The sequence below is a fragment of the Orcinus orca genome, chromosome 9 (assembly GCF_937001465.1).
Source record: "Orcinus orca chromosome 9, mOrcOrc1.1, whole genome shotgun sequence".
Classification (NCBI taxonomy): domain Eukaryota; kingdom Metazoa; phylum Chordata; class Mammalia; order Artiodactyla; family Delphinidae; genus Orcinus; species Orcinus orca.
In genome coordinates, this window is record NC_064567.1 from 6,969,336 (window position 1) to 6,993,603 (window position 24,268).

General features: G+C 41.7%; 1 protein-coding gene across 2 annotated transcripts; it reads left to right on the top strand.

Moving 5' to 3' along the window:
* Nucleotides 1–4,676: 4,676 nt before the first annotated feature.
* On the top strand, nt 4,677–24,041 carry ZNF786 (zinc finger protein 786). Of its 2 annotated transcripts, none has more exons than XM_049714722.1 (4): nt 4,677–5,198; nt 14,868–14,990; nt 19,180–19,332; nt 20,730–24,041. In XM_049714722.1, the coding sequence occupies exons 1-4, from the start codon at nt 5,186–5,188 to the stop codon at nt 22,550–22,552; spliced, it is 2,112 nt and encodes a 703-aa protein (XP_049570679.1). In that variant the 5' UTR covers nt 4,677–5,185; the 3' UTR covers nt 22,553–24,041. The 2 variants fall into 2 exon arrangements, with proteins under 2 accessions (XP_049570679.1, XP_033268595.1); XM_033412704.2 differs by having other exon boundaries at nt 4,681–5,203; nt 14,864–14,990.
* Nucleotides 24,042–24,268: the final 227 nt, after the last annotated feature.

Sequence of the window (24,268 nt, forward strand, 5' to 3'; positions counted from 1 at the left end):
TTAGGGACTTCCGGTGGTTGGGACTCTGCGCTTCCACTGCGGGGGCGGGACATGGGTTCCATCCCTGTTCGGGGAACTTGGATCCCACGTGCCTCGCAGTGCAGCCAAAAAATAAATAAAAATTTAAAAATAAATGCAAACTCATTAACATGACATAAAAGAACCTCTGAGCTGAACTGGACCTGCCTTTTCAGCCTAATCTTGTTACCTATTCACAGTATGAATTTCACTCATACCAGATGACTTTCATCTTTCCCCAATGCATCATATCCTCATGACAGCTTCCTCTGGAATGCCTTTCCTGTCTCTTCTTCTGAACTCCTTCATATCCACCATTCACTCTCAACACCAGGAACATTTTGGGCACGTGCTCATCTCTTCATAGCATCCTCTAAATACCTCTCTCTAATAGCACTCCCCACATTCAACTGAAACCTTCCCTGCTTCCCCTGCCATGCCCCCTGGAGGGCATGGATTTGATCTTGGTTTTACATTTTCTCCATCCAAACCAAGACATTCTCTGGCTTAATGCGTGGATCTGTGATATACCCAACAACACCGTGGTGGAGAAGCACTGAACCGCTGACAGTACTTGATTGTGGATTTGAGGATCCCAGGAGAGGCCACTGCAAAACAGCTGGACAGGAATAGTTAACTGCACACATCTCACACATACACGAACTGAGTCCCACAAGATATCCATCCTCTGGGTGATTGGACATTTAAATTATTTTCCTGTTTTTACTTTTAAAACGGTGCTGCTTTAGAGATTCTAGGATATGGCTCTTTGATATGCAAAAATAGCTCTGAGATAAGAATTGCTGGATAATAGGGTATGTGCATTTTCATAAACAGATATTGCATTTGCCTGACTAACAATGAGATGGAACATTGTCGTGTGTTTAGCACCTATTCGGTTTTTTTTTTTTCCTTTCTGTGAATTCATAATTTTGCACATTTTCCTCTAGGGCAGTCTATGATTTTTAGCAGTTATTTATGTTTATTTAGATGCTATTCCGTGTTGTAAATATTTTTTCCCAATCTGTGACCTAGTTTTGGTTACTCTATCATGTCTTTTGATCTCAAGTTTTAAATCTTGTTTTTAAATTGAAGTACAGTTCATTTACAATATTATATTAGTTTCAGTTGTACAGCATAGTGATTCAATATTTTTATAGGTTATACTCCATTTAAAGTTATTACAAGTTAATGGCTATATTTCCCTGTCCTGTACAATATATGCTTGTTGCTTATTTATTTTATACATAGTAGTTTGTACCTCTTAATCCCTTTCCCTTATCGTGCCCCTCCCCTCTCCCCTCTTCACACTGGTAACCACTAGTTTGTTCCCTATATCTGTGAGTCCTTTTCTGTTTTGTTATATCATTCATTTATTTTACTTTTTAGATTCCACATATGAGTGATAATATAGAGAGTATTCGTCTTTCTCTGCCTGACTTATTTCACTAAGCATAATACCCGCTAGGTCCATCCACACTGCTGCAAATGGCAGATTTTCATTCTTTTTTATGGCTGAGTAACATTACAGTGTGTGTGGGGGGGGTGGGTGTGTGGGTGTGTATCACTTCTTCTTTATCCATTTTTCTGTTGATGGACACTTACACTGCTTCCGTATCTTGGCTATTGTAAATAGTGCTGCTGTGAACATTGGGGTTCATGTATCTTCTCCAATTAGTGTTTTCATTTTCTTCTGATATATACCCAATAGTGGAACTGCTGGATTATATGGTAGTTCTATTTTTAGTTTTTTTTGAGGAATCTCCATACTGTTTTCCACAGTGGCTGCACCGATTTCCATTCCTACCAACAGCATAAAAGGTTTTCCTTTTTTCCACATCCTCACCAACATTTGCTATTTGTAGACTTTTGGATGATAGCCATTCTGACAGGTGTGAGGTGATATCTCATTGTGGTTTTGATTTGCCTGTCTCTCATAATTAGCGATGTTGAGCATCTCCAGATCTTCTGTCCATTGATGCAAGTGGGGTGTTAAAATCCCTTACTATTATTGTATTACTGTTAATTTCTCCCTCTATGTCTGTTAATATTTGCTTTATATATTTAGGTGCTCCTGTATTGGGTGCATATATGTTAACAAGTGTCATATCCTCTTCTTGTATTGATCCCTTTACCATCATATAATACCCTTCTTTGTCTTTTGTTACAGACTTGGTTTGAAAGTATATTTTTTCTGATATTGGTATTGCTACCCCTGCTTTCTTGTCATTTCCATTTGCTTGAAATATCTTTTTCCATCTCCTCACTTTCAGTCTGTGTGTTTCTTTAGCTTTGAGGTTAGTCTCTTGTAAGCAGCATATAGATGGGTCTTGTTATTTTTGTCCAATCAGCTACCCGATGTCTTTTGATTGGAGCATTTAGTCCATTGACATTTAAAGTAATTATTGATAAGTATGTACTTATTGCCATTTGTTACTTGTTTTACAGTTGCTTTTGTAGTTCTCTGTTCTTCTGTTCTCCGTTTAGTTTCTTCCCTTGTGGTTTGATGATTTTCTTTAGCGGTATGCTTGTGTCCCATTCTCTCTCCTTTTTTGTGTAATTATTGTAGGTTTTTGATTTGTGGTTACACAGGAGTCATATATGTTTACCTATAATAATATCTATTTGTTTTAACCAGGTAGTCATTTAAGTTCAAACACATTCTAAAAGATCTCCACTTTTCCTCGCCTCCCCCACATCTTGTGTTTTTGATGTCATCTTCTACTACTTCATGTTTATCCCTTTACTGATTATTGTAGTTATAGTCAATTTTACATTTTTTTGTCTTTTAATCTTCATACTAGCTTAAGTGGTTGATCCTCAGCCTATACTATATATTTGTCTTTACTGGTGGGATTTTTCCTTTCCTCTAGATTATTGCTTCTTGTTATAGACTCTTCTTTTCCACTTAAAGAGGACCCTTTAACATTTCTTTTAGGGTAGGTTTAGTGCTGATGAACTCAGTTTTTGCTTGTCTGAAAAGTTCTTTAACTTTCTTTCAATTCTAAAGGATAATCTTGCTGGGTAGAGTATGCTAGGTTGCAGGGTTTTCCCTTTCAGCAAAGTTTTAAATTTTAATCTAATTTAATGTATTGGTCTATCCTTTGCACTTTGTACTTTTTGTATCTTAAGACTGTGTGTATAAAAATATTCAAGCAATATTATTTATGGCCACAAAATTTTTAAACTGCCGCTAAATACTTCACACTACCCTACCTGTTACGGGCTTAATTGTGTTTCCAAAAATTCTTTAAAAAAATTTATTTATTTGACTGCACCAGGTCTTAGTTGCAGCACGCGGGATCTTTGCTTCAGCATGTGGGATCTTTTAGTTGTGGTATGAGGAATCTTTCTGGTTGTGGCACGTGGGATCTAGTTCCTTGACCAGGAATCAAGCCTGAGGCCCCCTGCATTGGGAGCGCAGTCTTAGCCACTGGACCACCAGGGAAGTCCCCCAAAATTCATTTGTTGAAGTCCTGACCCCCCAGTACCTCAGAATGTGACTATATTTAGAGATAGGGCCTTTAAAAAGGTAATTAAGGTAAAACAAGGTGTTATGGGTCAGCCCTAATCCAATGTGACAGGTGTCCTTATAAGAGGAGATTGGGACCGAGAACACCCAGACTGAGGGACAACCATGGGAGGTCACAGGGAGAAGCGCAGCCATCTGCAAGCCGAGGAGAGAGTCCTCAGAGGAAACAAACACTGCTGACACCTTGATCTTGGAATTCTGGCCTCCAGAACTGTGAGAAAATTAATTTCTGTTGTTTAACCCGCGGTTAAACAGTCCATGGTACTTTGGTATGGCAGCCCTAGCAGATTAATACACTACCTTAAATTGCAGCCATTTAAAAGTATAATTATGAGATTATGAGAAATATGGAAAACGTTGGTATGGTAAGTGAAAGATAAAAAGACAAAAAATTATGTGTGTCTCAGAACCATATAAAAAGAACATGTCTGTGGACAGAGACTGGAAGTCTATATGAAGCAAAATCGAGCATTTACATTAGAATACCAGAATTATGGACAACTTTCACTTCTTTTAAAATTTGCTTTATTGTTGCTAAATTGTATATATACAGTATTGTTCCTTAAGAAAACCTTTAAGTTAGGGATAGCAATTACATATATCTAAGCAGTTCAACCATACTGGCTGCTTAAGAGTGAAAGGCAGAGTAAATTTAAGATCCATTTCAGGGCTTCCCTGGTGGCGCAGTGGTTAAGAGTCCGCCTGCCGATGCAGGGGACACGGTTCTGCGCCCCGGTCCGGGAGGATCCGACGTGCCGCGGAGCGGCTGGGCCCGTGAGCCACGGCCGCTGAGCCTGCGCGTCCGGAGCCTGTGCTCCGCAACGGGAGAGGCCACGGCAGTGAGAGGCCCGCGTACCGCAAAAAAAAAAAGATCCATTTCATATTTAGGTTATAGACCATTTCTTGAACTTTATAGACTATGAGTCATGTTCCTAATGTAAGTCCATGGGGAAAGCGATGTCATGACTCTGCCTGACTTCCTGAGGATGAATACCCAGCCTCCTCACCCTTGGCAGGACCATTCTGAGGGATGATCTGCACCCTCTGAGTCCCCAGCAGAATGGACTCCCAGTTGCCGACGGGGGGGACCTGCTCGTTAATGCTTAATGCCCCTTGATTTCTCACCTCCCTGACTTGGTTCCTGAGATCACCTCACAGATGACCCCTTGAACCTAATCCTTGACTGGGGTTGGCTTTGGGGAGGAATCAAACCCCTGTACTCCCTCTCATTGTTTCTATCTCAGTTAATAGCGAGTATACTATCCATCCATTTGCAGTTGACGCTGCATTTCCCCCTCTTTCCGTCTGCATCTCCGTCTCCCTCCTCTGGGTCCCCCAAGAGAGTGCGAGGATCGGTCACCCCCGGACGGCTGCGGCTTGCGACTGACACCGGTCTGCACGGCGCGGGCTGCCACTGCAGACAGCGCTCGCTCCTCCAGGCCGCAGGGGGCCGCTGTGGGGCAGAGCGGCCGCGAGTCCCAGCGTGCACCGCGCCTGCGCTGGGCCTGCAGGTCGGCGAGCAGCGGCGGGGTGGGAGGCCGCGGTCGCCGCTGCCGCTGGGAAGGTGCCGCGGGCAGCAGGGACTCCTGGCTTGGCTGTAACCCGGTCCGGGGCCAGGTGGGACCGCGAGGGCCCATGGCCGAGCCGGCTCCGGTAAGAGGGGCTCCCCGCGCGGACGCCCGGCTCGGGGATCTGGGAGGGTCCTCGGGTTCCGGCTCGGCGGGCCGGCATCCTGGGGTCCTCCCGGGGCGGAGGCGGACGGGTGGGGCGGGGTCTGAGGGTCGCGCTTAGCGCCTGCGGTGGGGTCTGGACCCTGGACTGAGCCGGTGAACGCCGCCCCTTGGGCTCGTGCGTGTCCAAAGCCCTAAACAAAGCCGATCGTGGAACTGGCGGAGTCTGGGCCGGGGGCGCCTGTGCGTGAGACGGGCGGATGAGAGATAGGATCGAAGTTGGTCTGGGGCCGGCAATGCATGTTAACTAGTTCAGCCAGTTTTACATTATAGTTACTGAATTTAGAACAAGTGTTTGAAAAGATTTAAGATTCTGAATGGTTGAAATGATGGTTGGCAGGGACTTAAATGGCAGAATTTAACGCTAACGTGTTGAAGTTTGTGTTGAGTGTAAGAAGGAAGGAGGACACGTTGGAAGGAAGAAGATATAAAAACCTAAGTAGGGTACACATTATTTGATTAGTGTTTTGTTGAAATTGAGGTTTTATGTTTTTCTCTATAAGCTTACATATTGAGCATTTTTTCAGATTACTAAATGAATTCATGAGATCATTACTTTTAAGATACCGTTAACAATCTCAACAAAAACCATAATACCTAGGACTAAATATATAAAAGATATGTAACACCTTTTTTTTTTTTTTTTTGCGGTACGCGGGCCTCTCACTGTTGTGGCCTCTCCCGTTGCGGAGCACAGGCTCCGGACGCGCAGGCTCAGCGGCCATAGCTCACGGGCCCAGCCGCTCGGCGGCATGTGGGATCTTCCCGGACCGGGGCACGAACCCGTGTCCCCTGCATCGTCAGGCGGACTCTCAACCACTGTGCCACCAGGGAAGCCCCTGTAACACCTTTATAGAAAAAATTATTAATAACAGGCATACCTTGGGGATATTTTGGGTTTGGTTTCAGACTGCTGCAATAAAGCAAGTATCACAGTAAAGGAAGTCACGATTTTTTTGGTTTCTCAGTGCATATAAAAGTTATGTTTATACTGTACTGTAGTGTGTTAAGTGTGCAGTAGCATTAAGTCTTAAAAAACAATGTACAAACCTTAATTAAAAATACTCTGGCTAAAATTGCTAATCATTTTCTGAGCCTGGAGCAAGTTGTAATCTTTCTGCTTGGTGGAGGGTCTTGGCTCCTTGTTGATGGTTGCTGACTGATCAGCGTGGTGGTTACTGAAGGTTGGCATGTGGCAATTTCTTAAAATAAGACAACAGTGCAGTTTGCTGCATCAGTTGACTCTTCAGGAGTCGTTTCTCTGTAGCATGCAATGCTGTTTAATAGCATTTTACCCACAGTAGCACTTCTTTCAAATTTGGAGTCAGTCCTCTTGAGCCCTGCCACTGCTTTATCAACCAAGTTTATGTAATATTCTAAATCCTTTGTTGTCATTTCAACAATCTAAATGGCATCAGCAGGAGTATATTTCATCTGGAGAAACCACTGTCTTTGCTCATCCGTAAGAAGCAACTCCTCATCTGTTAAAGTTTTATCATGGGGTTACAGCAATTCAGTCACACCCTCAAGGCTCCACTTCGAATTCTAGTTCTCTTGCTGTTTCCACCACATCTGCAGTTACTTCCTCCACTGAAGTCTTGAACCCCTCAAAGTCATCCATGAAGGTTGGAATCAACTTCCAAACTCCTGTTAACATTGATATTTCAGCTTCTTCCCATGAATCATGAATGTTCTTTGTGGCATCTAGAAGGATAAATCCTTTCCAAAAGATTTGCAATTTACTTTGCCCAGATCCATCAGAGGAATCACTATGTATAGCAACTATAGTCTTATGAAAGGTATTTCTTAAATAATAAGACTTAAAAGTCGAAATTACTCCTTGATCCATAGGCTGCAAAATGGATATTGTGTTAGCAGGCATGAAAACAACATGCCTTATATATCTCCTTCAGAGCTCTTGGGTGACCAAGTGCATTGTCAATGAGCAGTAATATTTTGAAAGGAATCTTTTTTCCTGAGCAGTAGGTCTCAATAGTGGGCTTAAAATATTTGGTAAATCATGTTGTAAACAGCTGTGCTGTCACCCAGGCTTTGATGTTCCATTTCTAGAGCACAGGCAGAGTTGATTTAGCATAATTGTTAAGGGCCCTAGGATTTTTGGAATGGTAAATGAACAGGGGTTTCAACTTATAGTCACCAGCTGCATTTAGCTCCCAACAGAGACTCAGCTTGTCCTTTGAAACTTTGAAGCCAGGCATTGACTTTCCTCTCTAGCTATGAAAGTCCTAGAAGATATCTTTCTCCAATATTAGGCTGTTTTGTCTATATTGAAAATCTGTTGTTTAGTATAGCCACCTTCATTAATTATCTTAGCTAGGTCTGGAGAACTTGCTGCAGCTTCTACACCATCACTTGCTGATGCACCTTGCACATTTATGTTTAGGAGACGGCTTCTTTCCTTCGGCCTCATAAACTGTGCTCTGCTGGCTTCACACTTTTCTTCTGCAGCTTCCTCACACGTCTCAGGCTTCATAGCATTGAAAAGAGTTAGGACCTTGCTCTGCATTAGGCTTTGGCTTAAGGCGATGTTGTGGCTGGTTTAATCTTCTCTCTAGACCACTAAAACTTGCTTTGTATCAGCAGTAAGGCTGTTTTACTTTCTTATCATTTGTGTGTTCACCGAGTAGCACTTTATTTCCTTCAAGAACTTTTCCTTTGCATTCACAACTTGGCTAACTGACACAAGAGGCCTCGCTTTTCAGCCTGTCTCAGCTTTCCATGTGCCTTCCTCACTAAGCTTAATCATTTCTAGCTTTTGATTTAAAGTGAGAGATGTGTGACTCTTCCTTTCACTTGAACACTTAATAATGTAGGGTTATTAAGCGGCCTAATTTCAGTATTGTTCTATCTCAGGGAATAAAGAGGCCCGAGGAGAGGGAGAGAGATGGGCCAGTCCGTGGGGCAGTCAGAACACACACATTTTTTTTAATAACTTTTTTTTGATAAATGTATTTATTTTTGGCTGTGTTGGGTCTTTGTTGCTGCGCGCGGGCTTTCTCTAGTTGCAGCGAGCAGGCTTTCTCTAGTTGCAGCGAGCAGGGGCTACTCTTGGTTGCAGTGTGCGGGCTTCTCATTAAGGTGGCTTCTCTTGTTGCGGAGCACGGGCTCTAGGTGCGTGGGCTTCAGTAGTTGCAGCACGCGGGCTCAGTAGTTGTGGCTCACGGGCTCTAGAGCACAGGCTCAGTAGTTGTGGCACACAGGCTTAGTTGCTCCACAGCATGTGGGATCTTCCCGGACCAGGGCTTGAACCCATGTCCCCTGCATTGGCAGGTGGACTCTTAACCACTGTGCCACCAGGGAAGTCCCAAAACACATACATGGATTGATTAAGTTTGCCGTCTTATATGGGCACGGCTCATGGCACCCAAACACAATTAAAATGGTAACATCAGGGCTTCCCTGGTAGCGCAGTGGTTAAGAATCCGCATGCCAATGCAGGGGACATGGGTTTGAGCCCTGGTCTGGGAAGATACCACATGCCGTGGAGCAGCTAAGCCCGTGCGCCACAACTACTGATCCTGCGCTCTAGAGCCCGCGAGCCACAACCACTGAGCCCACATGCCGCAGCTACTGAAGCCCGCACACCTAGAGCCCGTGCTCCGCCACAAGAGAAGCCACGGCAATGAGAAGCCTGTGCACCGCAACGAAGAGTAGCCCCCGCTCGCCACAACTAGAGAAAGCCCGCGCACAGCAATGAAGACCCAACACAGTCAAAAAAAAAAAAAAGGTGACATCAAAGATCACTGATCACAAATCACCATAACAAATACAATAATAATGAAAAAGTTTGAAATATTGTGAGAATTACTAAAGAGTGACACACAGACATGAAGTGAGCAAATGCTGTTGGAAAAATGGCACCAATAGGCTTGTTCGACACAGGGTTGCCACAGACCTTCAGTTTGTAACAAATGCAGTACCTGCATTTTTTACAAAGCACAAAGCACAGTAAGATGAGATATGCCTGTAAACAGGAGGTAAATCATGCCCATAAATGGGAAGACTATAAATTATTATTTATTATATTATTAAATATAATAAAGATGATACTTTCCTTCCAAGTTAATATATAAATTTACTGCAACTTCATCAAAATGGCAGTAAGATTTTTGTAAATTATATAAACGGATTCTAAATTTCGTTTGGAAAAATAAAGGTCAAAATATGATGCGGAAAAGAAGAATAACGGGGACTTGCCCTAGCAGATAATAAAATTTACAGTAAATCCATAGAATTAATACAGTACTGTTTTGTGCAGGGGTAGTCACATGGAGCGGAAGAAACCCAAAGAGGACCCCAGAGCAGAGTACTGAGTTGAATAGTGTCTCCCCCAATACATGTACTTCCCCGAACCTCAGATTGTGACCTAAATAGGAGTAGGGTTGCTGCAGATGAAATTCGTTATGATGAGATCATACTGGAGTAGGACAGGTTCTTAATCCATCATGAGTGGTGTCTTTATAAGAAGAGGAGCAGAGTCACAGAGACCCAGACACACAAAGGGAGAAGGCCCTGTGACAGTGGAGGCAGAGATGGAACTATGCAGCTGCAAGCTGAGAAATGCCACATATCAACAACCACCACCAGAAGCAAAGGGAAAGGCATGGAACAGATTCTCCCCTAAAGGCTTCAGAGAGAGCATAGCTCTGCTGACACTTTGATTTCAGATTTCTAACTACCAGAACTATGAGAGAATAAATATTTAATGTTTTAAGCCGCCAAGTTTGTGGTACTTTGTGACAGCAGCCCTGGGAATCTAATTCGGAGAACTTCAGAAGTGGTGTTGGGACAACTGACTTTTCCATTTGGAAAAAAACATTAAGGTAGATCATTGCTGTATACCATAAAAAAATTATGTTCCAGATAAATTAAAAATCTAAACATGAAAAGTAAAACTTCAGTCTTTTGGAAGGAAATGTAGGATATCTTCATAATCTTAGCGTAGAAGAAAATTTCTTAAACCACAAAGGGCAAAATGAACTAAGAAAAGATTGATATATTGCATTACAATTGAAAATTTATATACAATATAAATATAAGACAGCTTAAGTAAAAATAAAAGCTAAGAGATACACTAGGAGAAAGTATTTGTAAACTAATGTAGTCAACAGTTAATACACAAATTATATAAAGAAATCTTAGAAATGAAAGGACAAATAACCCAGTAAAAATACAGGCAAAGGATATGAACAGGCAGTTCATAGAACTAAAAGCAAATGGTCAATGGATAAAAGCATGAATTAAAAATTGTGACATTCAGACAATGGAACACTATACAAAATTAAAATAAATCAGTTCTATGTATATCAAGATGGACAGATCTCAAAATGTTGCATGAAAAATGCAAGTTGCAGTATAATAAAGCATTTGTGTATAAAAGACAAAGCAATACTATATATTATTTATAGATACGTATGTATATTAAAAAAATTAAAAACATGAGCTGAAAACGTACCACATGCATCAACATGGTTGTGTCTCAGAAGGGAGGTGAATAGGACTGAGTGTAAGAATAAGATTGAAGTGGGGACCGAGGGGGCTTTGAGTTTTATCTGTCAAATTCAATTTCTTGAGAAGGAAGTCTGAAGAAAAAATGTTAAATTTGTGAAATCAGTGGTAAATACTCAGAGGCTCGCTATAATGTTAAATTTGTGAAATCAGTGGTAAATACTCAGAGGCTCGCTATAATGTTAAATTTGTGAAATCAGTGGTAAATACTCAGAGGCTCGCTATAATGTTAAATTTGTGAAATCAGTGGTAAATACTCAGAGGCTCGCTATAATGTTAAATTTGTGAAATCAGTGGTAAATACTCAGAGGCTCGCTATAATGGTAAATTTGTGAAATCAGTGGTAAATACTCAGAGGCTCGCTATAATGGTAAATTTGTGAAATCAGTGGTAAATACTCAGAGGCTCGCTATAACGGTAAATTTGTGAAATCAGTGGTAAATACTCAGAGGCTCGCTATAACGGTAAATTTGTGAAATCAGTGATAAATACTCAGAGGCTCGCTATAACGGTAAATTTGTGAAATCAGTGGTAAATACTCAGAGGCTCGCTATAACGGTAAATTTGTGAAATCAGTGGTAAATACTCAGAGGCTCGCTATAACGGTAAATTTGTGAAATCAGTGGTAAATACTCAGAGGCTCGCTATAACGTTAAATTTGTGAAATCAGTGGTAAATACTCAGAGGCTCGCTATAACGTTAAATTTGTGAAATCAGTGGTAAATACTCAGAGGCTCGCTATAACGTTAAATTTGTGAAATCAGTGGTAAATACTCAGAGGCTCGCTATAACGGTAAATTTGTGAAATCAGTGGTAAATACTCAGAGGCTCGCTATAACGGTAAATTTGTGAAATCAGTGGTAAATACTCAGAGGCTCGCTATAATGTTAAATTTGTGAAATCAGTGGTAAATACTCAGAGGCTCGCTATAACGGTAAATTTGTGAAATCAATGGTAAATACTCAGAGGCTCGCTATAATGTACTCTGTAATTTTTTGGATCTTTCACACTTCTGAAGATTAAAGAAAGAAACAGTGAAGCCTTTTTGAGCATTTTTGGAAAACATTTTAAAAGTAATGAATTCTGCCATCATACATCATATGCATTTCTAAAAATCACAGTGCAGTGCAAAATCATGCAGTAAAAACCACAGAGCTTATGGGAGAAATGGGGTTAGGTACACAACACTCAAAAAGTTTGTCAGTGACAAGTTAAAAAGAAAAGATAGAAACAATAAAAACAGCACAGTTTTATGCATGTTAAATGATTAAGAAATAATTACCTTAAAAACAATCTGAAATTTGCCTGTGGAAGTGGGTGCAAGAAGGGATGGAGCTTTTGAGTTATTGTGAAGTAGTGGAAGGGACATTATCTGAAATTAGATGGCAAGTTGTAACACCAGGTGTGAATAGGTAGGGCTCACCACAGGGTAATCTGAGGCAGCTGGTGCTTGAAGGGTATGCATGTGTGTGCTTTGTATATTCCTATTCAGTTCAGTTCTCATAGTAGCAACCAGAACTCTAAAATCCCTAGGAATGAATCTGTCAAGAATTATATAAGATCTATATGAAGAAAACAATAAATTTTACTAAAGAAAATAAAAAAATCTAGATAAATATATGTTTCTGGATGGGAAGATCCCATAATTTAGAGACCCACTTCTCTCAAAATTAATTCATATACTTAGTATATTCCTATCAGAATCCCAATAGAATTTATATAAATTTGACAAAATATTTCTCCTGTTTATTTAGAAGAGAAAATAGACAAGGAAGGTCAGGACAGTTTCCTTTAAAAAAATGATCAAGGTGGTGGTAGATGGCCATATCCTCTTAAATAGCAAATCATTTGATAAAACTATAAGAATTAAACAGTCCAGTATTGGAGCAAGAATAGACAAAACCACCAGTGGAACAAAAATATAACCAAGTATAAATGGAAAACTAGTTTATGAAAAAGCAATCCCAACACAATGGTAAAAGAATCATCAGTAAGTTTTGTGACAATTTAATATCTCTTTGGAAAAAGAATTATGTGCCTTATTGTTATAATATACCAGAATATCTTTTATAATTTTAGAATAGGGAAAGTCTTCCAAATCAAGGTACTAAACCCTGAAGCCACAAAAGAGGTTCTAGTAAGTACAACAGTATGAGATAAAAGCAGTGCACGTACTTTGAAAAGAGATGGGGAAATTATCTGAGAACTATGATTGGTTCCACCAAAACCTTAATACTATTAGAATTGATAAACAAATATGGTATATTAATTGGATATAAAATAAGTTTACAAAAATCAGTTTTTTAAAAATACTAGTAGTAATGATTTGAAGTGGCAGAGGTGGTCCCATTTATAATTGTTGGGAAAACTACACAATACCAGAAATAAAGTTCATAAAAAAGATTCAGAACATTTATGAAGAAAATCATTAAGTTTATTAAAGGATAGGAAGCAAGATCAAATGAGTGGTAGAACATGTTCCTAGATGAGCTCAATCTTTCCTAAATACACATATAAATTTAATTAAAATTGAATCCCAATGTACTTTTTTTTAAACTGGACAAAATTATTTTAGAATTTGTAAGGAAGAATGAATGTTCCAGAAATTAACAGCAGTAGCTTGACAAAGAATGGGTGTGGGGGGGCACTTATAACATTGCATAGGTACTGTAATCAGATATGTATAGATAGTATAACAATATATAGATTCACATACATGTGAAAATCTAATATATGCAAAGGTGAAGGTCAGGATTTCAATCTAAGGAGAAAGAGTGGTGCATTTATTAGTGTTCTGTGATTGGCTGTACATAAATAAAGATACCAATATCATCTGTAGAATTAAGCTGCAAATCTAATTGTGAAAAAAATTCAGTAGAATATTTGTATAATTTTTTGATTGTGACAAATACAAAAAATGAAAGTAAAAGCTGGAAACAATATGGAAAAGACTCAGGTTTTAACTAAATAAAAGGGTCAAAATATTCTCTTTGGCAGAAGAGAAAGTCAAAATACAAATGATAAACTAGAAGAAAATGTTTGTTAACTAGTCAAAGGATTATTAACCCTAATGTAAGAAAGTTAATTCAAATTATAGGAGCCCACTAAAACGTCGAGCAAAGGATGTGAACAGGCATGCACAAAGATAAGTGGAACCCCCCCTCCCCGCCAAATATGAAAATGTTGCTAAGCCTCACAAATGAATGCAAATTAAAATAATGAAGTACAGGGGACTTCCCTGGTGGTCCAGTGATTAAGACTCTGCGTTCCCAATGCAGGGGGCACAGGTTCAATCCCTGGTGGGGGAACTAAGATCCTGCATGGCTCACAGAGAAGCCTAAAAATAAATAAATAAAACAATGAAATAGAATATTTTACCTATCATGTTGGCCAATAAACAAACAAACAAATAAGGTTTCAGAACATCCTGTGCTGGCAAAGGTGTAAAGAAATGTCTCTTATTAGCAAGGGTAAAAGTGCTGGATTCTTTTTGGAAGGCAATCTAGTGGTATCTCGTAAACTGAAGATGTTTCTATCCTTTGATTTAGTAGGCCTCCTTTTTATTTAGCCTTTTCCTGCAGAAGTAAACCACTAATATATAAGGAAGCATATCAGAGCATTGTTGGTAATTTATAAAGGAAATGGAAACAATATATGTGTCATCAGTGGAGTATGTGTACCCATGGAATATAACGCAATTAACAAAAAACCGATTTTGCTTATGTAAATTGACCTGGAAAGATGACAAGTTAAGTGAAAGAAGTTACACAGTGATTTGTTCCCATTTTTGTTTAAAAAAAGAAGAAGAAAAAGAAAGAGGTCCATGCTATACATATGCATATGTAGTTGGAACAGGCATAGAGAAACAAGTGGAAGGGGGTGGTCATGGTCACCAACAGAACCACATGATGGGAGTCAGGGAAGGAGCAGTTCCCAAGGAAGAAGCTGCCTAACGGACAAAAACACTGTCCACTGCGAAACTCTTAAATTGATGAAAAGGAACTGGAGTTTTGAAGCCATTATGACTGCATGTGTATTATGCCTATAATTTCAGTTACCTCTGACTTTTGAGGATGTGGCCGTTTATTTCTCCGAGCAAGAATGGCGGGATCTAGAGCCATGGCAGAAGGAGCTTTACAAGCAAGTAATGAGAACCAATTATGAGATTCTTGTTTCTCTAGGTAAGAAGTGTTTAACTGTGGCTGAGGCATGGAACTGGGTCCTGTTAGGGGTTTCAGTCACTCCATACTCCTGTTTGTCAGGTAGCCAGATTTCTCAGAAATTAACTCAGAAAGGCATTTTTATGCAGAGTCTTTTGTTAATATCTGTAAGCATTGCTAATCCTTACTCAAGGGTAGATGTTGCTACATGAGAATATTTGTGACAGCATGTAATGTAAGGTGGTCAGAGATGACTAAATATATGTCAGGGCTTTTAATCACTATATACTTACAGGTTGCCATGATTTTTCAACATGGATACATACCTTGCCTATATCCATAAAGTACCCTGTATATCTTTAACCTAGGATGTTCCTACCTGTCAACTTTTACAGTGGTGTCCATATACCTCAAAAAAGCTAATGTTATTTTTCCCTGCAATGAGATTTTGGAAGGCTATACATAGGTGTTTACCCGCAGTTGTTTTTGCATGGTTACGGTAATGGTGTTCTTTTTAGTCTTTTTGCTTACTTAGTCTTTGTATTTTACTATTAAATATGTTTTTTAAAAAATCAATCTGTTTGGAGAAGCATCAAAATGAATGATAAGTCTCTTGCCTCACCCCTCACTCAGTTAATTCCCCAAAGGCAACCATGTTAATCATTTCTGTTTTAGTTTTTACTGCAGTTTACTACAGTCTATTGTGCTTACACCTGTATTTCTTGGTTATTGAGTTTAACTCCTTACTGTGAAAAATGAGGGTTTCACTTACTTATACTATCCCTCTTCTATCTCCTTTTTCCCCCTTCTTCCGAAATTTTGATAGTTTTTTAAAAATTTTTTTAACTTTAAAAAAAAATTTTATTATCTATGTTACAAATATTTCTTTCCAATTTGTTCCATACACACACACACACACACACACACACACACACACACATACACACACACACACATATATTTGTTGTTTTATCTTTTGGCCACACTGCGTGACTTGTGAGATCCCAGTTCCCCAACCAGGGATCAAACCCATGCCCCCTGCATTGGCAGTGTGGAGTCTTAACCACTGGACTGCCAGGTAAGCCCCTGATAGTTTTTTAATGCCTCTGTTGGCCACCTTTATAATTTAAATAATAAACTTCTAGATCATGTTTCATGAACTTTACATTATATCTCTTTATCTTTCAGTCTACGAAGGTAATTAGTTCTCCTATATTCCCTCCACTTCTCTTGCCAGCGTCTGACATAATTAAGATTTCCAGTTTCTATACAGTGTTTCTGAAACATTAATACAAGATATTACATTATTTTCATTGTTAGTGAAGAACCAATTAAAGTAATTGAATCAATAGAGGAAAGAAAAATAATCTTGTGACATGAACCCTGTGCCACCCAAAAAGAATGTTCCAAGCATCAAGATCAAATGGATGTGGACTTCTATGGTGGCGCAGTGGTTAAGATTCCGCCTGCCAGTGCAGGGGCCATGGGTTTGATCCCTGGTCTGGGAAGATCCCATATGTCGTGGAGCAACTAAGCCCGTGCTTCACAACTACTGAGCCTGCGCTCTAGAGCCCACGAGCCACAACTACTGAGCCCACGTGCCACAACTACTGAAGCCCATGCTCCTAGAGCCCGTGCTCCACAACAAGAGAAGCCACTGCAATGAGAAGCCCACACACCACAGTGAAGAGTAGCCCCTGCTCGACACAACTAGAGAAAGCCCACGCGCAGCAATGAAGAAACAACAAAAGATCAAATGGATGTGAAGTGGTGTATCAATGTGGGTTTGGTTTGCATTTCCTTAATGGTTAATCATGTTGAGCATCTTTTCATTTGTGTATCATCTTTGAAGAAATGTCTATTCAAATACTTTGCCCATTTTTATAGTGGGCTATTTGTCTTTTTATTGTTGGGTTATAAGTGTTCTCTATTTGTTCTGAATACTGAACCCTTATCAGATATATGATTTGCAGATATTTTCTCTGTTTCTTGGGTTACCTGTTCCCTTTTTTTGTTGTTGTTGTTGTTGTGGTACACGGGCCTCTCACTGCTGTGGCCTCTCCCGTTGCGGAGCACAGGCTCCGAACGCGCAGGCTCAGCGGCCACGGCTCACGGGCCCAGCCGCTCCGCGGCATGTGGGATCCTCCTGGACCAGGGCACGAACCCATGTCCCCTGCATCTGCAGGCGGACTCTCAACCACTGCGCCACCAGCGAAGCCCCCTGTTCCCTTTTTGATGGAGTCCTTTGAAGCACAAAAGTTTTAAGTTTTGATGAATTCCCATTTATTTTTTCTTTTGTTGCTTGAGCTTTTGGTGTCATATCTAAGAAGCCATTGCCTAATTCAGTGTCACAAAGATCCACTCCTATGTTTTCTTCTAAGAGTTTTATAGCTTTAGTACATATATTTAGGTCTTTGATCCTTTTTTTTCCTTCTTTGATCCATTTTGAGTTAATTTTTTCACACTGTGTGATATAGGGATCCAGCCTCTTTTGCATATGGATATCCAGTTGTCCCTACACCATTTGTTGAAAAGACTATTCTTTCCCCCATTGAATTATCTTGGCACCCTTTTGGAAAACCAATTAACAGTAAATGTCAGCGTTTATTTCTGGATCCTCAAGTCTGTTTCATGGATCTATATATGTCTAGTCTTGTGCCAGTACCACACTGTTTTAATTACCATTGCTTTAGGATCAGTTTGTCAATTTCTGCCAAAAAAAAAAAAAGGGCAGATGGGGCTTGGGGAATATGGTCATCTTAACAGTACTAAGTCTTCCAATTCATGAACATGGGATATCATTTCATTTATTTAGTACTTTTTTTTTTTAGGACTTTTAAAATTACTTTGAACAACATTTTATGATTTGTATTCTGTAAGTCTTATGTTTCTTTTATTAAATTTTTTCCTAAGTATTTTACTCTTTTTGATGTTCTTGTAAATGGACTTGCTTTCTTAATTTTTTTTGAAAAATTGTTTTATTTTAAAAGATGCTGAGAGTTCAACCCAGATGAAGATTGAGAATACGTGTATGGATTTATTTTTTTAATTAATTTTTATTGGAGTATAGTTGCTTTGCAGTGTTGTGTTAGTTTCTGCTGTACAGCAAAGTGAATCAGTTATACGTATACATATATCCCCTCTTTTTTAGATTTCCTTCCCATTTAGGTCACCACAGAGCACTGAGTAGAGTTCCCTGTGTTATACAGTAGGTTCTTATTAGTTATCTATTTTATATATAGTAGTGTATATATGTCAATCCAAATCTCCCAGTTCATCTCACCTCCCCTTCCCCCCTTGGTATCCACATGTTTGTTCTCTACATCTGTGTCTCTATTTCTGCTTTGCAAGTAAGTTCATCTGTACCTTTTTTCTAGATTCCACATATAAGCGATATTATATGATATTTGTTTTAGGTGTATGGATTTAAATAAAATACAGTGATTCCTTTTTTCATGAGAGCAGCCTTGGAATTCTTTTGGGGTTGAAGTCAGATTTCAGAGGGCTAATGTATATGTCACTCTGACATTTTATCCCTAAAATCCCTCAGCATTGCCCAGCTTATCCTCTTTCTCTGATTTGGACCATCTACTAATCTCCCTTTAGCAATCCATGAAGCATACTTTTGGTTCTTTTAAATATATATATTACTGAAAGAAAGTTTTACTTGAAAGTACACAGCGTAAACAGTTTTTACAGGGAAATGGGTATCTTGTAATATTTTAATTCGTTCATTTCATTCATTGCAACCCCCTTCTATTCTAGCAGAACTCAACTGTATTTTAGGTTGCGATTAGCACTGTCACTGGAAGTACTTCTCAGAATATTTTAGCTGAAGCTCCAGTTCTTATTTTCATATACCCCCTATTCCCAAGATATCTCCGGTTGTCTCAGGGGTTGTCCCACAATTCTCAAAGCACAATACTGGTGAGTTTTAAGAAACCTGTGACAAAATGCAGCATTGCTAGATATATTGGGACCAAGACAAAATCAAACACAGAGTCATCTAACAGGTCCAGGTAGATTAGGAACCCACTGTTATAATGTGTGGGCAGTTCTGCTTTTCTTTGTGTAAACCTATAATCTATTTTTAAAAATCTCTTCTCATACATTTTCCCAGGAGTAAATTTGAGAATTTAAAAACAGCTCATTGTGCTTTAAATTTAGTGCTCAAGGAAACCGAACTACCCTGTTTGACTTTTCTGTACAGATGATGGACTTCCCAAACCAGAACTAATATCCTGGCTTGAACAGGGGAGAGAACTCTTCAGGATCTGGGGAGAATCACAGAAATCAGGAAACATAATTTGCACCTCTGCTGATTTGCATTTGGATCCAGTTATTGAGGGACAGCTGTTTGTGGGTGAGTATTAAGGAATCAGGGCCCTGTCCTTAAGACATCCCATTCAGGTTTCTTAGCTCCAATTCTCTGACCTTGACTTCCTGTTTGACTGGACTGAGGCTTAACACCTGGTATATTCTAGAGAAAGGCAGTAAAGCATAGTTGTTAGGATTGTGGGTTCTGGATCCTGAGTCTGGATCTTGCCTTTTCCAGGTGACCTTGGGCAAGTTATTCAACCTCATAGTATTTCAGTTTCCTGACCTATAAAGTGAAGATAATAAAAGTACCTACATTATAGGATTAAATGGGTTAATGTATGTAAACTGTCACAATGATACCTGGCAGCACAGTAAGAGTTCAGCAAATATGAGGTATTCTTAGTAGTGGGGGGAGGAATAGAGACTCCTCTTTTGTTTCTTGTCATGATGGGAGAGTCTGAGATTTTTGGATTCTTAAGGGTCAGTATTAAAGTATGGAAAGAGAAAGTCAAATGGGAGCATCATGCCAAGAAATGTTGTCAGTAGTTTAATTTTTAGCTGCTGCTTTCAGGAGAGTAAAAGTTTTTCTTCACAAATTATTTTACTGTCTGTTAGCAATTCTTCCAAGAAACCTTTTTACAAGGTTGGTAGGAATAGAGACGAGGAGGGAGGAACATCTGGTCTTAGGACAGCTCCTGGAGTATACGGAATCATAGTGTTAGCCAGGGCCTGTCAGTAACACTGCCGTCATTATTTTATCTTTTTTTAAGTCTTTATTGAATTTGTTACAATACTGCTTCTGTTTTATGTTTTGGTTTTTTGGCGAGGAGGCATGTGAGATCTTAGCTCCCTGACCAGGGATTGAACCTGCACCCCCTGCACTGGAAGGTGAAGTATTAACCACTGGACTGCCAGGGACGTCCCTGTCATTATTTTTTGACTCCAGGAATGTCTGCGCATCCAAATGGGACAAGTCTGGTGGCCCTGATGTCATAATAATGGTGAACATTTACAGGGAACATGCAGTGTGCCAGGCCCACGCTAAGCCCTTTACCCACGTTAACTCATACAGTTCTCACAACAATCTTATGTATTGTTTCCATTTCTACAGGAGAAGGAACTGAAGCCAGAGATGAGTTTGACAAAGCTTGTACAGTGGACAAATGAGATTCGAACCCAGTCTGATTCCAAAGCTTAGGTCCTACATTTGTGACTTACATGTTCTCTTTTCAATATTATTCTAAGATAGATCTGTTCAGTTTAGTTTCAGCAGACTCGCACCAAACTCCTGGTCATGAAACTGACCCCACTGAAAGGAGCTGCCGGTTTAGTTCAGTGGAAGCTGGGCTTCCAGGCCACCTCAGGTCACTGCTACGGCCACATAAGCCTTGGTCATGTCACAGGATGGGATACTGACTGAAGTTTTCTTTTCAATTTCAGGAAGCCAGCAAGCTGTGAAACCAGGAGAAGCCCACTGCCATTTCCAAGTAGATCCTCTTCAGAGCCAGCGTTCCTCTGAACCCTTATTAGGAAAAAGTGAAGATGTTTCCTTCAGGCCTGACCAAGTCGTCGCCCTCCTGAATCCACAAAGACATGATACTCGGGCTCTAGTTCCAGTAGTCCACAGCTCCAGGGAACCCACCCAAAGAGACACAGTCGTAAGTCCCAGGACCCTCGGTCCCCCAGGCTTCCAGGAAACCTCTGGGGAGGGCCTCCAGCACCCTTGCCCTGTCTGTGGGGAAGGCTTTTGGAAAAACCTCTCAGAGCAGCACCAGGGGAGCCACTCGAAGGACCTGCCACACAGGGCCTGGAATCAATTCCGCAAACAAACCGAGGCACAACAGCCGCTGAGCATCCCTCGGGGACAGAGGCATTTCCGCTGTCCAGAATGTGGGCGGGGCTTCCGCCGGAAGTCGTGTTTGCTTAGACCCCTGTCAATCCACCCTGAGGAGAGCCAGCTGCTGGGCAGCGAGTGTGAAGTGTACGCCCACCACCTGCGCGCGGGGCCGAGGCCTTCCCAGTGCCCCGGCTGCGACGAGCGAGGCCCCCGGGGCCCTCCCGGCGCGGAGAGGCCAGGCTCCCGGAGAGAGGGTGCCGGGGCCGCCTCCGAGCAGGCTGAGCTCCCGCGCTCGGGAGAAAAGCCGGGCCTGATGCCGGCTGGCGAGGAGCGCCCGGAGGCTCTCGAGCCCGGCCCCGGCGCGGAGAGGCCGGCCTCCTGCGGCCCGTGCGGCCGGCGCTCCTCCCCGCAGTGCGGGCTTCCAGACCACACCCACGTGCACAGCGCAGAGCGGCCCTTCCGGTGCGCCGAGTGCGGCCGGGCCTCCCGCCAGCACGGGCGGCTGCGGCTCCACCGGCGGCTGCAGTCAGAGGAGCAGCCTTTCGCGTGCCCGGAGTGCGGCCTGGGCTTCCGGCTGAGGCGGCACGGCGGCGAGAGGCAGCTCTCCTGCGGCGAGTGCGGCCGCGACTTCGCCCACCCGTGCAAGCTGCGCGAGCACCTGCGGGTTCACAGCGGAGAGCGGCCCTTCGGGTGCCCTGAGTGTGGCAAGAGCTTCCGCCTGAAGGGTATCCTGAAGGCGCACGAGCGCACGCACAGCCGCGAGCGGCCCTTCCAGTGCGCGGAGTGCGGCAAGGGCTTCACGCGGCCATCCAAGCTGGCCGAGCACTTCCGCGTGCACAGCGGCGAGCGGCCCTTCGGCTGCCCCGAATGCAGCCGCCGTTTCCGTCTCAAGGGGCAGCTGCGGAGCCACCAGCGCCTGCACACGGGCGAGAGGCCCTTCCCGTGCCCCGACTGCGGCAAGAGCTACCGCGTGAAGGCCGACATGAAGGCGCACCGGCTGCTGCACGGCGGCCGGATGCCCTTCTCCTGCGAGTGTGGCAAAGGCTTCGCCAAGCAGTCCAAGCTCGTGGAGCACATCAGGACGCACACAGGCGAGAAGCCCTTTCAGTGTCCCCAGTGCGACAAGAGCTTCCGCTTGAAGGCGCAGCTGCTCAGCCACCAGGGCCTGCACACCGGTGAGAGGCCTTTCCGCTGCCCCGAGTGCAATAAAAACTTCCGGGAAAGGGGCCACATGCTTCGGCACCAGCGCATCCACAGTCCCGACAGGCCGTTCGCCTGTGCAGACTGCGGCAAGGGTTTCATTTATAAGTCGAAACTCGCCGAACACATCAGAGTGCACACGAAGTCCTGTCGTGCCCCCAGTGAGCCTGACGTTAAGCAGAGGCTCAGCCAACTGTTTGCGATGATTGAGGCCGACTGGAGTTGAGGCCGAGGAGGGCGCCCAAAGCGGTCAGCAGAGTCGGTATTGCCAGGGAGTCCACAGCCAGCGCAGCCAAACCCAAAATCTGGTAAGACAGATGGAAGGAACAGGGGCCCTTTTTTGAGCAAGAATGTAATACAGGTTAGGCATGTGAGAAACCACAAAGATTCTCATTTAAAACATCACCAGCTGTGTTTTCTATCCATTGATAGAAAACAGTGGATAGAAACAGTAGATAGGTTTGTTCTTCCCACCATCTTAATGGGTCATTTTCCCCAATGTGCTAATAAGCTAACTCTGAAATCCCAGCTTGAATTTAGACAGCAGGAAATCCCTCCAGTACTGTTCTCAAAGCTAAAAGGATGGGGTGACTGTTAAATGTCAACTCTTCTTTTTTTCATAGTATGATGATAAGCAGGGGGTTTAACCCAGCGACTTTTGTTGCAGGCCTGATATGATAGGATTTGGTTTTGACTTATTTGAAGCTAATAGCAACAAAATGAGTTCTCCGACTCATGGTTTGTCTATGTGAATGCTGAAGTTTCACAGCAGGTTTCATAGTGATTATGCATGGTTACCCTTAAGGAAAAGCTGATAATTCAAGCAAAATTTGATTAATGTGGGTTGAAGAAAATAAAACCAAAGGTGCTAAGTTGTATGGGACTAGAGTTTTGTTTTTTTAAATTGAAGTATAGTTGATTTACAATGCGTTAGTTTCAGGTGTACAGCAAAGTGATTCAGTTATACATACATATATACCTATTTTATTTTCAGATTCTTTTCCCATACAGGTTATTATAAAATACTGAGTATAGTTCCTTGTGCTATACAGTAGGTCCTTGTTGATTATCTATTTTATATATAGTATCCCAAACTCCTGATTTATCCCACCCCATGGAGAGGGGGTAGCTAGAGTTTAGATAAGAGATTGGGACAGGAGGTAGATTTGGGAGTTCCAGAACACAGGTGCTGTTTGCAGCTGAGAGAGTGAGTGAGATTCCCAAGAGTGACTTTCTAGGCAGATGACTAAAGTCTGAGTTAAGACAAAATAACAAAGCTAAACAGCTTTATTAGGGAGCCTGACAGGCAACAACGTTTCATGTAGAGAGTTTTCAAGGAAACGTTCAAAGTAAACATAATACAAATAGAAGTCGAGGAAAATACCCCATTTGTTACACTAGGTGAAGGCTGTGTGAGCACACAATGTTTATACCCCAGGGACAGAGTTGTACTCCATCCAGAGAATTCCTGACTTTCAGAGGGTTTATGTTTCATTTAAAAGAATGGCTGACCTGAAATTCTAGGGATGATAGAAAATGAGATGTCAGTAAACTGTAATAGACATTACTATAAAGCAATAGTTCAAGATGATTTTCTCTGGAACACTAGCTCCAAGTAAATAAGTTAAACAGTTTCCCCCTACACACACACAGAGTCTATGACTCTCAAGAGGAAGACATAATGTATAGTATATTCTGAATATATTTGACCTTGGGATTCCTTTCTGTCTTTTTTTTCCCCCAAAAAAACCCCACTGTGATCTTGTGGACATCAGTAGAGTTCTACAGGACTCATTCTGGAAAATATTACTGAAGAATAGCCCTGGCTCCAGCCAAGTAGCCCTTAGTCTAAGACAGAATATCAGGGGATGAACGCCCTCAGTTTTAGGTGACAAAACAACTTTAAGTCAGAATAAATCTTTAATTGGTTTTAGAGCACCCT